The following is a 16,605-nucleotide window of genomic DNA, read 5'->3' as shown; positions in this document are numbered from 1 at the left end:
CCTGGCCCTCAGCCAGGGTCAACCCACCACAGGGACCCACGCTGGAGCAGCTCATGAAGAAATGCAGCCCGTGGGAAGGACTCGCATTGTAGAAGTTGGTGAAGGACTGTCTCCCATGGGAGGGACCCCACGCTGGAGCAGGGGCAGAGTGTGAGGAGTCCTCCCCCTGAGGAGGAAGGAGCAGCAGAGACACCGTGTGATGAACTGACCACAACCCCCATTCCCCGTCCCCCTGTGCCGCTGGGGGAGGAGGGAGAGAAATGGGAGTGAAGTTGAGCCCAGGAAGAAGGGAGGGGTGGGGGGAAGTATTTTAAGATTTGGGTTTATTTCTCATTGTTCTACTCTGTTTTTGTGGTAATAAATTGGATTAATTTTTTCTAAGTTGAGTCTGTTTTGCCTGTGATGGTAATTAGTGAGTGATCTCTCCCTGTCCTTCTCCTGACCCACGAGCCTTTCATTCTATTTCCTCTCCCCATTCCAGTTGAGGAGGGCAGTGATAGACTGGCTTTAGGGGGTACCTGGTGTCCACCAGGGTCAACCCACCGCAATCCTCAAGAGAAAACCTATGCTAGAGATGATGAGAAATTAATCTTTTCTATCAGCAGCAGAACAAGAGAACTTGGTTGTTACAGATTAAATTCATTTTCCTAGAAGACAAGACAGGAGATCTGTGCAGTTGAAGCTGAGGTTAATGCTACAAGAATGTTTAGTCCTGGAGGCTTCATGTGATCAAACCTTGCAGAAAACAGTCTGAGGTCTGCTGTGTGTTTTCACCACCATGTTCAAAGCCCTTTGGTCAGCACACACTTCACCACCAGCGGCAGCGGGCTAACTTTGATGATGAAAATGAGTTTACATTTCCATGCCAATGGTATCTGTTCTTAGCACTGGGACACTGAATGGCAGTATTCTTCAGTGTCAAGACACTAAAGCTCACATTTTAAACATCATGAAGGCCTCAAGGGTTGCTGCAAGAAAGAAGCCTCTCTAAACCATGCTATTTGCACCTTCCTGAAGGCAATCCAAGTGTGTGCTGAACACCTGCTTTGGCTATAGGATTCCATCTAAAAAATAAATTCATCTATGAGGATTGAGGCACAGAATAAAATCTGCTTAAACTTCATAGTTTCAAATCTATCTTGTTAGGTTGTACTTCACAAAGGAGGAATAGGGAACATAACAATTCACACAATTTCATTTTGCTGCTTTGCTTTGGGCAAGGTCAAAAATCACACTGCCCTTAATGACTCTGCACAGGTGGAATGTGGCACTGTCACCTGCATATCTGACCTGCACACACACGTAGCACGTGCCTAGAGCAGCTCTTACAGAGGGAGAGAGGACACATGCCTCTGACTGATTTACGAAACCTACTAGAAAATATAGGTCAAAATGTCTTACAGTTTCCAAGACTCCTCCTTCGCTACGGCATTTCCCCATCAGGGGTTAGGGAGATTGCTTAGTATGTTAAATTTGTGCAAATTTAATGAAGTTATAGGCTATATTTATATGCTTATGTAATTTTTATATGCTGAATATCCAATAATGTCAAACTGGGTTTCTCCTGAGGACTACAGGACTTAATAGGAAGGGAAGACTAGATGGACAACAGGTACGTCTTGAAGGGGGAAAAAACCCCAAGAAACAAGCCAGGACTCTCTTGTACACCCAGATCAGTCACTTTACGTCAAGCGACAGAATAAAAATCTCATTTTTTGAACAACTGCCTCAACAGGGAAGGAGCAGAAGGGGACCATATGCAAAAGGTGAGAGCAGAACTGCCAGGTAACAGGGCTTAGCTGGGCTTCAGATGGAGCAAGGGCAGACTCCAAGCTGTGACTCCAAGGGTTATTCTGTACATGTATTCCCCAGAGGAAGTGCTCTTAGGGAACAATGTACATTCCTTCCACTGCATGGAAGTAAGTCTGGGTCATCTGTAGTCACTGTAATAACTAATTTCCTGAGCAACCATAATGATCACAGAAGCAAGCAATTTCAGGTCATATCCAGCAAGGAAGCCTCTTTCAGTCCTTTCCTTCGCTACAGCAAAATCAGGATGCATACATACCCCCAACACTCACCTATCCTCGCCATGTGCTCTGCTTTCTTCACCTCTTGCTCTGCACGGGTCTTGAAACGGTTTGAAGTATATTTGTACATCCTGTGATGATCAAAACTTATTAATCAGCAAACTCAACAGTAAGGTCAAACCAAGATTTCATCACTGTAGGAGAGAATAAGGTCTCCACATGCTACTCTACCCTTCTCAATAGATTCAATAAATGGAGAAGGAGGTTTACATATCAGGAACTGGGCATTTTTGGATACAGTTAGGCAAAAATTTTAAGTCAGAGGTGCTTTAGTAGTGGCTGCAACCACAATACCCCTTCTGCATTAGCCAGTGGGGATGAAATATATCCATTGTCTTGGAGGAAATGCCAAGGTTTAGAGGAATAACTTCTTCAGACGCAGAAAGGAGTGAATATATACGGAAAGCTTCTCAAAAACTTCCCATTACAGATGAATAACCCTTCCTTTCTCCTGCAAACAGCTCTCCACAGGTGCAGTCTGACAGCGCCCCTCTCCATGCAGGACTAGCTCAAAGCCTCTAAGTGGCAGAGCAACTCTCTGAACGCAGCTTCAAGTTTCAGCTCTAAAGTTTCAGGACATTTCTGTATGCTACACATCTGACTCACAACCTTGTAAATTGTGCTTGAGTTGCAGTGGCTTGTTTCACCTTCCCTATATCGTAACATGCCAAATGCAGATCACAATCTGACTGACTACTGCAGAGTGAGAGAGGCAGGTGTGTTTAAGAGGCAGAAGCTCATGAGTATGCGTCACCTCTGTGCAGAGGCACGTAACTGGGGAAAAGATGACACCAAGAAGGCTGATCAGAGCCTGCAGGAACTCAAACCGCCTTAAGACAGAAGGTTTTGGATGTATCAAGAGAAAAATCCTATCCCAAATAACTTTTTATGAAAAAAGAAACCTCTCCAGCATTTAGTCACTCCACCCCTCTCCAGCAAAAGCCACTAGAAATGCTGCTTTTACAGAGAGAGGTGGAAACACATAAGGACATAAGGCTTGAACAACCAACTTATGAATGTAGAAGGAACCACATTTAGATCCCAGTGAGAGACAAGAACCCCCCAAATGGCAGATAATCTATCAGGATCCATGAGAAATCACCTTGCACAGATGAAAAATTTTGTTTAGGTATGTTTCTGTGGGCAAGCACACATGGATGTCAATACTGATGTCAGAAATAGTCTCACCAACACAAATCCCTTGTTCCCAAACCTGGAAAATTCACACCACAAGCACAGTCCACTTAAATATATTTCTGCATTTAATAAACTCATTTTTTGCTATTCATAAGGATCTCCTCACTGAGGAAAAAGCAGGCAGGTGCTAACTCTTCCAGAAATCACCCAATAACCATGTTAGGAGATGCAGACTCAGGTTTTCGGTGGCACCACCTCCTCCAATCTATTTAAGGGCAATTAAAGCTACCTGGGGCCAAGAGAGAGAACACATTCTGAAAACCAGACTGCTTTCAACATGTAGGCATAATTAAATTACCTCATCCACATCCCACCTGACTTTCATGAGGGAAAAAAAAAAAAAAAAGGAGAAGCAGGGTGAAGCTGATTGATCTCAACATGCCCAGCTCATGAGGCAGGCAGTACCTGAAGGGGACCTTACGGACAGCACCCGCTTTGCAACAGGGTGCACTGTGAGCAATTGCAGGGTGTCCCAGATAGGCACCGTGAGCCATCACCATGCCAGCTCTCCTGTTTCACTTCCTTTCCAACATCAAACAACTTCAGCCACAGCCAGGAAAGTTCCTATTCAAGTGGTCTGGAACAGCATATCTAGCAAAGACGTATGGAAACAGGTCAGACAGACAAGAAGTATGCAGGTTGCAATAGTAAAACACACTCTCCCAGCTTCAAGACGTTCATTACCACTGCCTTGGAGTGACATTGTGAAGAGACACCCTTGCACGTGGCCTGGCTACTTCTATCTGCACAGCCCACACTGCTAAAGCACTCAGTTACTGCAGGAGGAAACAGGTGGAAGCAATCCTTCAGGAGACACAAGCCATCCCCAGGGAGGCTGGTATTGTGGTATCACACCTGCAAACACTGGTGAAGGATCTGCACAAAACCGGTCTGTCCCTGCCGCTGGGAGTTTCCAGGCTCCAGAAAGGTACAGAGAAGCCTCTACCCACGGAGACACGGCTCCCAGAAAGGCAGATGACAAAAGGAAAACAAGTACTCGGCTCAGGAGACGAGCTGACGAAGCTGATGAAGAACAGCGCAAAGGCTGCAAAACCTCAATTTTCAATAAAGGCATTTAAATACCCTGAAGCCCACGATGGATTTCCATTCTTTGTTCTCTAACACCGACACATTAGCCGCAGATAAGTCACTGTACAAGCTTTTCCTTCAGAAATGAAAGCAATCTGACTTACAGCCCTACTGTAGAAGGGGAGCCACCACCTCCTGAAGGCAATCCTCCTGAGCAGATCTTGAAAGCAGACCAGAGGGCAGAGAGACAAGCCGATGACTGTACCTACTAATATCCAACATAAGGCATGAAAGCATCACTTCAAACAGAAAGACACCTGGCCCAAAGTTCACCAAGAAGTATGTAAAAAGACCACAATCAGGAGTCATTTGTCAGCTCACCATCAGGTAATGCCCTGCCCTTTGCACGCCAGTCTGGTTTATAACAGACTTTCCTATAAAACCAACAATATGGATGGACAGAGATGTCTCCATACTGACAGATGGATGGCAGTCCCTTACGGTAGTTCACTGGCCTTTATCAGGAGGATATGAATAAAATTAATACCTGTTTAAGCTCAGGAATCATGACACTTCCCCCAAGACTAGCAAAGAGCCCTTAAGTAGGTACCACATGCAGCGTACCATCTACTTGGGCTGTCAGACAGGAGAGGTTTCACTGCCTGGTTTCACTTCACCCATCCCTTTGCTGGACCAGGAAAGTTCAACAGCTACCTGGCCTAGGCTACTGAGGCTCTGCAAAAACCAGCTACGCTAAAGAGCTGAGCATCGCTGCTGCATCAACTGTCCTCTAACAGAACACCTTAACGGTGGTACACTTCACCCCAGCGCCCCCATACAAATTGGAGTCTCTGTGCAAGTGCAGGGGAGTAGTATTAACCTGCAGAGCACTCAAAGCCCAGTAGCTAACTGGGGATGTGTGAGCTCTGGCTTCAACTCTAAAGGGAAAATCCAGGGCATAAGCAACCCTTTTTCAGCAGGTTCAGGGAGAAAAAAGAAAAAAAATCAAATACAGCTGTAAAAGCAGAGTAACTCCACTCTCAGAATGGACCGATTTACCGGTTTTCCCTCAGGAAAGAGCCACCAGATACCTGAAGGTAAAACATCGAGTTTCCACAACCTGTCCAGGGCACAGCATGGGCACCTACCCCAAGGAATGTGCTGGCTCTCTTCATGGTGAAGGTTTCAATGGCCCATCCCGATGGCCACGCAGCTTCTGGAGCCCAAAACTGGTGTGAGGAGTGGGAGACCAGAAGAAAGCAGTCTGGATGCTCTCCAGAAAGACATGGTAAGGCTATGATAAGTAGCCTCAAGTCCAAGAAGATCTACCCTGTACTCTACAGGAAGGCCTTGTTTGCAGAGTTTACTTCTCTACTGAAGGAGTGGGGATTTTAAATGTAAATATTTTTACGGTGTTGGGAATATTTTATTGGCCTACCATCACAAGCAGATCTACGAGGAGTCTGCAGAGATGCAGCACAAGCTGATTTGTTAGATACACCCGCACCAGCACCGATCCTGTGAGTGTCAGTATGGGGCACCTTAGCCCAGCGCTGGGTTCATCCCCCAGCACCAGCTCCATTTACCACAACTGGTCCCTGAGCATTTGGCATTACATCACTGTTATGAGACAACACTGCAGCATGTCTTATCCACCAGTGTAACCCATTCTGCGGCTGGGCTTTCTTGCTCTCCATGCCACATCATTCCTTGGTCACGAATTGTCATTGCTGAGCAGTTACAACTTGAACTTCCCCTTAAACAGCTGCAACTATTCCCCAAAAACAATGAAAAGCAGATACAGAATTGGTGATAGGGACCTAGAAGACCTGCTGTCTAAATTGTCTAAAAACAGCCTCTCCTCAACAGAAAACAGTCCTATGGTACAGGACAAAATTCTCATATCCCTCCCCAGGCACTGACTACTGACCACCTGAAAAAGGGAATATACTGAGGCAGAGGAACATCTGGGATGACCTGGTCCATGTTATATTATCATGACAATGCTAGCACCATCCCACAGCAATGGCATCCTGTCTCTGAGCATTGCAAGAAACTTGCAAGTCTCTGATGTGATAAAAACCTGTGCCGCCCTCCTCTGCTTTCTTTCCATAGTACTTTTGTTGAACTGCAGCACAAGAGGAAGAGGCACATGGCACTCACATGTAGGTAAAACACAGTCAGAAATTCAGAGATTCTCTATCCAGCAATCAGGACTTACAGTGGCAAGTCAAGCTGCACGTACCCTCTACAATGAAACGACTGGCTTGGTCAACAAGGGGAGAGCAGAGTATGTAATCTCCCTGGACTTTGGTCAAGCTTCTGATACTGTTTCCCACATTTTCATTTAAGAAGCTGAGGAGGTATGAGCTTGACAGACCTGCTGCAAGTTGAAAACTGGCCAGGCTCTTAGGGCAGCAATCAGTGGTGTGACATCAGACTGTGGTTAGTAAAAGTACCTGACAGGTTGACAGTGGGCCCATACTATTGAAACATGACTGCAATGTGAAATGTTGTATTAAAACAATCCATAAATACTTGTGCTGATTTTGGCTGGGATAGAGTTAATGTTCTTCATAGTATCTAGTACGGGGCTATGGTTTGGATTTGGGTTGAAAACAGCTTTGATAATACAAGGATTTTTTTGTTCCTGCTGAGCAGTGCTGACACAGCCTTGAGGCCTTCTCTGCTCCTCACACCCCCCACCAGCAAGTAGGCTGGGGGTGCACAAGGGGTTGGGAGGAGACGGGGCTGGGACGGCTGACCCCAAGTGACCAAAGGGATACTCCAGACCAGAGGACGTCATGCTCAGCACGTAAGGGGCTGGGGGAAAAGGAAGGAAGAAGAGGGACATTTGAAGTGATGGCGTTTGTCTTCCCACATCACCATTAGGCATGATGGAGCCCTGCTTTCCTGAAGATTAAACACCTGCCAACAGGAAGTGGTGAATCAATTCCTCGTTTTGCTTTGCTTGCGTGCGCAGCTTTTGCTTTACGTATTAAACTGTTTTTATCTCGACCCATGAGTCTTCTCACTTTTACCCTTCCGATTCTCTCCCTCATCCCACTGCGGGGGAGCAAGTGAGCGGCTGCGTGGGGCTCAGTTGCTGGCTGGGGTTAAACTACAACAATACTCTATAAAATTACTACAATTTTAGTAAGACAAATCATGTTAAGCTATCTAGAATGCAGCCTGTGTGCTCTCAGGGACAGAAGAACATTATTGACTCAAGTAGACTTAAATACATGTTTTCCTTTCCCCTTCCATCCTTACAAACTTTTCCAGTCCCTGTTAAGCCAACTGGCAGCACACCTCAGCTCACTTCCAAATTTTTTGTTTAAGGGAATTTAAATGAAAGATAGGGAAAGGTATTTCCCAATTTCTATTCATACCTAGATCAGCTACATATGAAAGTTAATTTTCAAAGCAACTATTTCAGATTGCTCAGTCTAGTTTCTTTTCAGTAATAATTCCAATTTCCTTGTCCTACTTCAAAAAAAACCACAAAACCAGTTACCCAACAGTTTTGTATGGATATGGCATTTTGAACAATCAGTATCTTCATTTCTTTGCTCTGACAGGGAGCCAAATTGCACAAATTACTCATGTGATTTTCAAAGGCATTAGATCTTCCGCTATCCACCTCTTTTTCCATGATGTCACTACCACATCCCATTCTCTTACGATCTGTTTCTGTGGCTTTAACATGGAATTATGCAGGATACACCCAGACAGCAAAATGCTAAACCTTTTCTATAAGGAAACTCCAAAAGGTCCCACACATCTGCAGACTTTGGGTCCAACACTCACCTTGGCTTGTACAGGCAGCAGGAAAGCCGCTTGGTTCGTACTTTGTGTCCATTTATGAAGATCCTCATTCTGGGGTCAATATAAAGCACAGCAGCATAGGCACGGAAGGAGCGGCGCTCAGGCTTTCTGCAAGACAGGGATGCTTACAGAGACTGAGCGGTTTGCTCAGCATTTCCTTGTAGGACTACCAGCAGATGTTCTCCCAGTCTGGTCCATGTAGCCCAAAGATGACTCCATCAATCCATCCTCTGAGTAACCAGTGTTTCTTTAGTCAGAGTGTTCATCTTGAAGTCTCTTTCAGTCCACATACCGCTTTCTCTTTCCTTCATTTTTCCCCCTTTGTTCCCTTCCAATTAAGAAGAGGCATGTCACAGAGCCTCCTCCTCTATCCAAATAAACGAACAAGACCTTAACTGCCCAAGAAACTGCTACATAGGAGCCAAGTGACCAACACAAGCACCTCCCCACTTCTGCACTATGCCTGATGTATTTTAAGCACCTGTGGCAGTATTCACGCCTCACCCACCTGTAACTGTTACAATCTCAGCTCATAGCCATCTACTTCAAAAAAAAGCCAGAGACAACCTTCAGCAAGAAAACTAGGTAAAATAAAAGGCCTTTCTATTTTAATTACCATGCAGCTACATTAAGTGAGGCTTTTTTTTACATTTATTCTACCTATGTCTTCTACTGAGATTTTTCTATTAAGCTGTACATTTTAAATAGCGTTACAAAACACTGATGCACATATTGCTGTAGCTTGGAAAGGATGTTTTGAATACAGCTGGATAATAAACTGGACCATCTAAAACTAAGTGTGTGCCCCACTCACCAGAGCGTTCTCTTACCCTTTGGTTAGTTAGGAGTATGCTCCGTCTGAAACGGCACTGACCACACACAGAAATGCTGTCACAAGGTCAGAAGAAAGAAGCTCCTTCCAGTGATTCAGTGGTAATCATGAAAGCTTGCCAGCAGGCATTAAAGAAACTGAGAAGCATATTAGATCCCTGGACGTACCCAAGGAGTTTGCTGCACCTGTGTACTCAATAACATCAAGCTAATAGATACAGAAATACCTAGGTTTACAGTGTTTGAAACTGTATTTCTACGGGAAATTCAAGCACTTCAGGGAAGAAGCATGTAATCTCATAAAAAAGGTAAAGCTTGCTAGGCGTGCCCATGGAGCGCTCACATTTAACCAAGCATTTGGCTCAGCTCAGCTTTTCCTTTTCAGGCTACAAGTGAACAAAGCTTCCAGAAGGCTCACGTCAGAATCCCTCCCCGATAAGCTGAGCAAACACTCAGCTTTCCCTGAACAGGGCCCTTTGCTCCTCCAGCTGCCCTCTGAGCACATCCTTCGTCCTCCTCTGCAGGAAGTCCAGGAGCTGCCCCTCTCCCAGAAAGACCTGCAGATACACCTCACTTGCACCCAACCATCTGCTCATGGAGGCTGACCTGCGCAGCACCTTGCATTTTGCCAGGGTTCATTTAATCACAAAACTGAACATTAGTTTGAGAGCAGCACAGACTCATGACCAGCTGTCATTCTGACAAAAACATCTTTGATGAGTGTAGAAAATTAAACCTACAGCTTAGGGCTCCTTTGTTTTACGGTGCCTAAAGAAGGGCATTGAGTTTGCTGCTTTGACTAAGCTGAGACACAGCAAAGCAGGCATGCACACCAAACACACAACCATAATGCCTGCATGCCATTTATACACTGTCCTGGTTTCGGCTGAGATAGTTAACTTTCTTACTAGCAGCTGGAGTAGTGCTGTGTTTGGGATTTAGGATGACGACAATGTAGGTAACACACTGATGTTTTAGTTGTTGCCAAGCAGTCAAGGACTTTTCAGCTTCTCATGTGGCCCTGCCAATGAGAAGGCTGGTGGTGCCCAAGAAGCTGGGAGGGGACATGGCCAGGACAGCTGATCCCAATTGGCCAAAGGGATATTCCATACCATATGACGTCATGCTCCCTATATAATTGGGGGTGTGGGCCAGGAGGGGCACAGCTCAGGAACTAGCTGAGCATCAGTTCCAGGTGGTGAGCACTTGTGCTCTGCATCACTTGTTTTGTATTATATTATTATTGTTGTAGTTGTTATTATTCTCTTCCTTTTCTGTCCTATTAAACTGTCTTTATCCCAACCCACGAGTTTTACCTTTTTCTTTTCGATTCTCTCCCCCGTCCAACTGCAGGGGGCAGTGAGCAAATGGCTGTGTGGTTGTTTTAGCTGCCTGCCGGGTTAAACCACGACACATGCATGAACTCCAGGCTGCTAAAGAACAAACTAAAGACCTTCTAAATTCTCCTATTTGCCACAGAAAGAGAAGCTTTTCAAAAACACATGCACGCAGCATATAGCCAAACCCTACACATAAATTGAGAGGAGCCCAAGGGCTTGTAACGCTCGTCACACTTACGTTCCCTCTGGGGGTGTTTCTGCCATCTGAATGTCTCGAGGGTCAGAAGTCACATCCAGCTCTGGTTCTCCATTATCCATTAGTTTGAGGTTAAAGATGATCACCAGGGTGCCTGAGGAAGTAACAAGCTGATCAGCTGAATCCCAGCCAAACCCCAAATGCCCATGACCAGCACCATCCATACGTACCTTTCTCACCATGGATCTTATTAAACTGCTCCATCACTTCCCGTTCTGATTTGAAAGGGGAATACTTGTAAATTAGCTCCGTCTCAATTGCAAACTTCTCCATGTTGTCAGTCACAGGCTCCCGGCTCCATGCATTCCAGGTGGGCAGGGGAACAATGACCTGCAAATTGCATCATACCAAGAGCGACTCAGGCTCACCCACTCCAGTCAGCCCCTTCTGCAGACCATGGCCGAGTGACTTACCCCTTTCAACAGCCCTCCAAGTCACTACAAGAGTCCCTCCTAACTTTTCAGTGGTTTGTACATCTGTCAAATGCTCGAGGACCCCTGTTTGCCAGCCTCTGAATTGCCTTCCTACAACATCTAGTCTTAGAATAAACCATTCCCAAGTAACTGATATGGTACTGGCTACTCACACACTCAATGGCTTTTTTTTCTCCTCCTCTTGTAACAACTTTCATAATACTAGAACAACCACCCAAACTCTGCTGCTTTAAAAAGTCAACCTCTCTGCTTAACTTCTCCCTTGAACTCAAATATCCTTCACTCGTATTTATCCTTACCTCACTCTTTATTATTTTTATAGGATTCTAGCACAGTTACTGGTATTTTCTGTTGTTTAGAACAAAAACACATATAGAATTACAGACTGCAGCTGCCTATCAAGGACAGCGAATCCCATCATCACTTTAGAATTGAGGTCAAGCCAAAATTTCTGGCTCCACAGCCACTGTGGGAACTACACCACTGTTCCCAACCTGGCCATCAGCTGGCCACTAGCTCCACTATCACAATGGAGAATGCTTTCTTAGATACCATCCCAGTGGAAATATAAAACTTTTCATTATCTGCCTTGCCTGGAAAATACTTGTGCTTGAGCAAAAAAATACTTCCCTGTTAAAAGTCTGGATACAGAACAACAATGCCTGAATTATCTATTAAGATACACAAGTTTTCAATGGTAGAACCACACTGATTTTTTTATTAAAAAAGAAAAAAATCTGAAAGAAGAGACATATCTGGAGTTTATGACCTGTGGGTAGCAACTTCAATCACACCTTAGGTCTCTACAGGATATCAAATCAGAGCAATAATTTTAAATGCAACTCAAACTCAAATTTTGTGGGAAAAGGAAAATGCAAGAAGTCTGGGCATGTCCTGATCTCAGTATAAGCAACTTTAAGTGATTGAAACGAGCCCTTCAAACTTGCTGTAGTTTAGACAGACCTCTGAAACAGAATTAAAACCAAAAGGAAAAAATCTGTGATGACTTTGCAGAACCCAAACAAGCGTATCACCAAGGGAAAACCATACATGGATCCAACCAGACTGGCAACCAACACTGACACAGACTCTTCTCCTGGGAGAGCTGGGGAAGTTCAGATGAGACAGCATTCACCACATTAGTTCATTAAAACAAAGTACATGCAAACCTCATCGATGCCTTCTTCCTCATGGAACGTCCGTGACAAGAGGAGGCAAGTCATGGTATTGTCTTTCTTTGTGAACAGGATAAAGTCCTTCCCAATCCGCATGGAACCCCTGAAGACAGATTTCAGTCTGCATGTTACATCTGATGCACAACACTTTCTAGAAAGCAGACCACATTACTGATTTTTCTCCTTCAAGAGCACAGACTTGTGCTCTACTGCTACTCTTTCACGTGGGCATGAATGACACTGCAAGCCAGAACCTGGGGGTTCAACTAGAAGTCAAGGAGGACTACAAAGCCCTGGGGGTGCAAGTGAAAAACATTGGTGCCCAAGTTATCTTTTCCTCCATTCTACCTCTGGGAGGAAAGGGGGCAGCCAGAAATAGAGGTATAATGCATATCAACTCCTGGCTACGTGGCTGGTGCCATCGCAAGAGTTTTGGCTTATATGACAATGGGATGTTCTGGCAGCAGGCTGGCCAACTTGGTGAAGAGGGCTTTAAACTGAAGGACATGGGGGGTGGGGTCCAAAGTGACAATGCTCATGCCATCGCATCCAACAGAGGAATAAGCCAGGACAACCACAGCAGCAACAAATGTCCCGTAACTGCCTCCCAAGGTGAGAACCAGAAAGCCAACCACCTCAAGGGTGAGTATGGCTATGGTGGACCCTCTTGCAACCCTCCAGGGAAACCTGCATGCTCGATTACCTCTCTGAAGTGCCTGTACACCAATGCACACAGCATGGGGAATAAACAGGAAGAACTAGAGATTTGTGTGCGGTCACAGGGCCACGATCTCATTGCAACTACAGAGACATGGTCAGATAGCTCGCATGACTGGAATGTGCTTGAATTGACTGAATGGATAACTATGTACTTTTTAGGAAAGACAGGCTAGCAAGGTGGTGGAGTTACTCTCTATGAGCAACTGGAACGTACTGAGCTCCGCACAGGGGCAGATGAAGAATGAGTCAAGAGCTAATGGGTAAGGATTAAGGGGCAGGCTAATACAGGTGACACTGTTGTGAGTGTTTACTACAGGCAACCTGATCAGCAAGAGGAAGTTGATGAGGCCTTCTACAGATAGCTGGAAGTAGCCTCACAATCACAGGCCCTGGTCCTCACCGTGGACTTCAACCACCCTGATATCTTCTGGAAAGGCAACGCAGCCAGGCACGCACAGTCCAAGAGGTTCCAGCAGAGCACTGATAACACAGGTGGTGGAGGAGCCCTGCGAGGAGAGGGGTGCTGCTGGACCTTGTACTAACAAAGAAAGAAGGACTGGTTGGGGATGTGAAGGTTGCAGGCAGTGTTGGCTGCAGTGACTACAAGATGGTGGAGTTCAGGATCCTGCATGGAAGGAGCAGGGCAATCAATAGGATTACAACCCTGGACTTCAGGAGAGCTCACTTTGGCCTCTTCAAAGACCTGGTTGGGAGAATCCCACGGGTTAGGGCTCTGGAAGGTAAGGGGGCCCAAGAGGGCTGGTCAATATTCAAGCACCACTTCCTCCTAGCTCAAGATCGATGCATCCCAAAGAGCAGGACATCAAGCAAAGGAGGAAGGAGACCTGCATGGATGAGCAAGGAGCTCCTGGAAAAACTTAAAGGGAAGAAAGAACTTTACAGAATGTGCAAAAAGGGACTGGCCACTTGGGAGGAACACAGACATGTAGTCATAGAACACAGGGATGCAAGAAGGCAGGCTATGGCCCACTTGGAATTAAAACTGGCAAGCCATGTCAAAGACAACAAGAAGGGCTTTTTCAAATACATCAGCAGAAAAAGGAAGACTAGGGAAAATGTGGGCCCGCTGCTGAATGAGGTGGGTGGCTTGGTGACAGAGGTTACAGAAAAGGCAGAGTTACTGAATGCCTTCTTTGCCTCAGTCTTTACTGCTAAGGCCAGCCCTCAGGAATCCCAGACCTTGGAGGTAGGAAAGAAAGTCTTGCAAAAGGAAGACCTTCCCTTGGTCAAGGAGGATCGGGGTAGAGAACATCTAGGCAAATTCAACATCCACCAATCCATGGGCCCTGATGGGATGCACCCATGAGTGCTCAGGGAGCTAGCAGATGTTATTGCTAGGCTGCTCTCAATCATCTTTAAAAGGTCATGGAAAACAGGAGAGGTGCCTGAGGCCTGGAGGAAAGCCAATGTCACTCTGGTCTTCAAAAAGGGAAAGAAGGAGGACCCAGGGAACTACAGGCGAGTCAGCCTCACCTCCATCCCTGGAAAGGTGATGGAACACCTTATTCTGGGGTGGAGGAAAAGAAGGTTATCAGGAGTGGTCAGCATGGATTCACCAAGGGGAAATCCTGCCTGACCAATCTGATAACCTTCTGCGTTGGCATGACTGGCTGAGTGGATGAAGGGAGAACAGCGGATGTTGCCTACGTTGAGTTCAGCATGGCTTTTGACACCATCTTTCATAATATCCTCATAAGCAAGCTTAAGAAGCGTGGGTTGGATGAGTGGACAGTGAGGTGGTTTGAGAACTGGCTGAATGGCAGGGCCCAGAGGGTTGTGATAAGCAGCGCAGAGTCTAGTTGGAGGCCTGTAGCTAGTGGTGTGCTGCAAGGGTCAGTGCTGGGTCCAGTCTTATTCGACATATTCATCAATGACTGGGAGGAGTGGCTGACACACCAGAAAGCTGTGCTCCCATTAAGTGAGATCTGGACAGGCTAGAGAATTGGACAAAGAGGAACCAAATGAAATTCAACAAGGTCAAGTGCAGGGTCCTGCACTCAGGGAGGAATAACCCCAGGCACCAGTACAGGTTGGGGTTGACCTGGTGGGAAGCAGCGCTGCGGAGAAGGACATTGGAGTTCTGATGGACAACAAGCTCTCCATGACCAGCAGTGTGCCCTCATGGCCAAGAAAGCCAATGGTGTTCTGGAGGTGCATTAGGAAGAGGGTGGCCAGCAGGTCAAGGGAGGTTCTCCTCCCCCTCTACTCTGCCCTGGTGAGGCCACATCTGGAGTTCTGTGCTCCCCAGTTCAAGACAGACAGGGAACTACTGGAGAGAGTCCAGCAGAGGACTACAAAGTTGATTAGGAGACTTGAACATCTCTTGTATGAGGAAAGGCTGAGAGAGCTGGGTCTGTTTAGCCTGGAGAAGATCAAGAGGGGATCCAATCAACACTTATAAATATCTAAAGGGTGGGTGTCTAGACGATGGGGCTAGATTCTTCTCAGAGGTGCCCAGTGACAGGACAAGGGGCAACGGGCACAAACTGGAACACAGCAAGTTCCATCTCAATATGAGGAAAAACTTCTTTACTCTGAGGGTGACCGAGCACTGGGACAGGCTGCCCAGAGAGGCTGTGAAGTCTCCTTCTCTGGAGAGATTCAAAACCCACTTGGACGCGATCCTGTGCAACATGCTCAAGGTGATCCTGCTGTAGCAGGGGGTTGGACTAGATGGTCCCTTCCAAGCCCTACCAGTCTGGGATTCTGTGATTGCCATTACCTTCAATTATAAGATGCCAATACCAGGTAAGGCAGAAGAAAACAGCAACATCTCATTCCTTTCAGAAGACATCTCAATCTGGACATTTCCATAACATTTCAAAACATTTAACACTAGTCACAATTACGAGATGCATTAGTACAGCGTGGTCTTCCAGGCTTACACTATGCAGAAAGTTTAAAAAAAATTTTTTTTTCAAAATCTAAAAACGATGACTAAGCTATGGTATGACAATAACCTTCAAATATATGAGCAGAAATGTAAGTGAGAAAGTATATGCACACTTCATTTCACTGTATACAGAATGAATAGCAGCAGACAAGTTTCTGGAAGACAGACAATTTATTTCCTAATATCTAACTCAAAAGACTCACTGACACTTCAGCTAACGCAACTTCATAGCTAGCTGTCACAAAAAGGCACCGTCCCATCTCCCTCCCCACTTTCCTATGCCCAACAGTGCCTTCTCTTTTACTCTATTATCCAGCTCATCCAAAAAGTCTGAACAGGAAAATTAACATTACCTCAAAAGAAGGATTAATGTTCTCTCAGTTCAGTTCTCTGTAGATTGGCTTAATACAATATCAAAGCTCACCTTTCTCATGTTTAGGCTTCGGACTGCATTTCTCAGCCATTACATACTATGTCTCTTGGTCAAAGTTAAGAACAGGACAGAGATCTGACCTGAAGTGCACAGGCAGGATCTGGGATCTGTCATGCACTGCAGCTGGATCAACAGTATCTCAAGATCCCTTACACCCTCTATTTATTTATATTAAAATATATATTAAAATATATAAAATATTTCTATTTTTATCAAGATATTAATATAAATATTTATATTAAAATATACCTATTTTCAGAGATTTAGAGTCCTACAGATTTCCCCAGTAGGATGCATATAAATAATCAAGCCACATGGAACAGCATAAAGCTGAACAGCTGATCAGAGAAAGCCATAA

At 45.5% G+C, this 16,605-nt stretch overlaps 1 protein-coding gene across 4 annotated transcripts in view; it reads right to left on the bottom strand.

Annotated features, from left to right (window-relative positions):
• The window catches only part of MORC2 (MORC family CW-type zinc finger 2), a 61,617-nt gene that overhangs the window by 26,693 nt on the left and 18,319 nt on the right, over positions 1 to 16,605 (bottom strand). For all 4 annotated transcript variants that reach the window (XM_075769189.1, XM_075769188.1, XM_075769190.1 and 1 more), the window contains 5 exons: positions 12,175 to 12,283; positions 10,742 to 10,901; positions 10,554 to 10,665; positions 8,127 to 8,252; positions 2,082 to 2,161 (listed from right to left, as the gene is read on the bottom strand). In XM_075769189.1, the coding sequence (XP_075625304.1) occupies positions 2,082 to 2,161; positions 8,127 to 8,252; positions 10,554 to 10,665; positions 10,742 to 10,901; positions 12,175 to 12,283 (587 nt within the window). The remainder of the gene's footprint in view (positions 1 to 2,081; positions 2,162 to 8,126; positions 8,253 to 10,553; positions 10,666 to 10,741; positions 10,902 to 12,174; positions 12,284 to 16,605) is intronic.

Source organism: Balearica regulorum, chromosome 17, assembly GCF_011004875.1.
Source record: "Balearica regulorum gibbericeps isolate bBalReg1 chromosome 17, bBalReg1.pri, whole genome shotgun sequence".
NCBI classification, from domain to species: domain Eukaryota; kingdom Metazoa; phylum Chordata; class Aves; order Gruiformes; family Gruidae; genus Balearica; species Balearica regulorum.
Note: the sequence above shows the minus strand (reverse complement) of the source record. Positions and strands in the feature narration are given on the sequence as shown.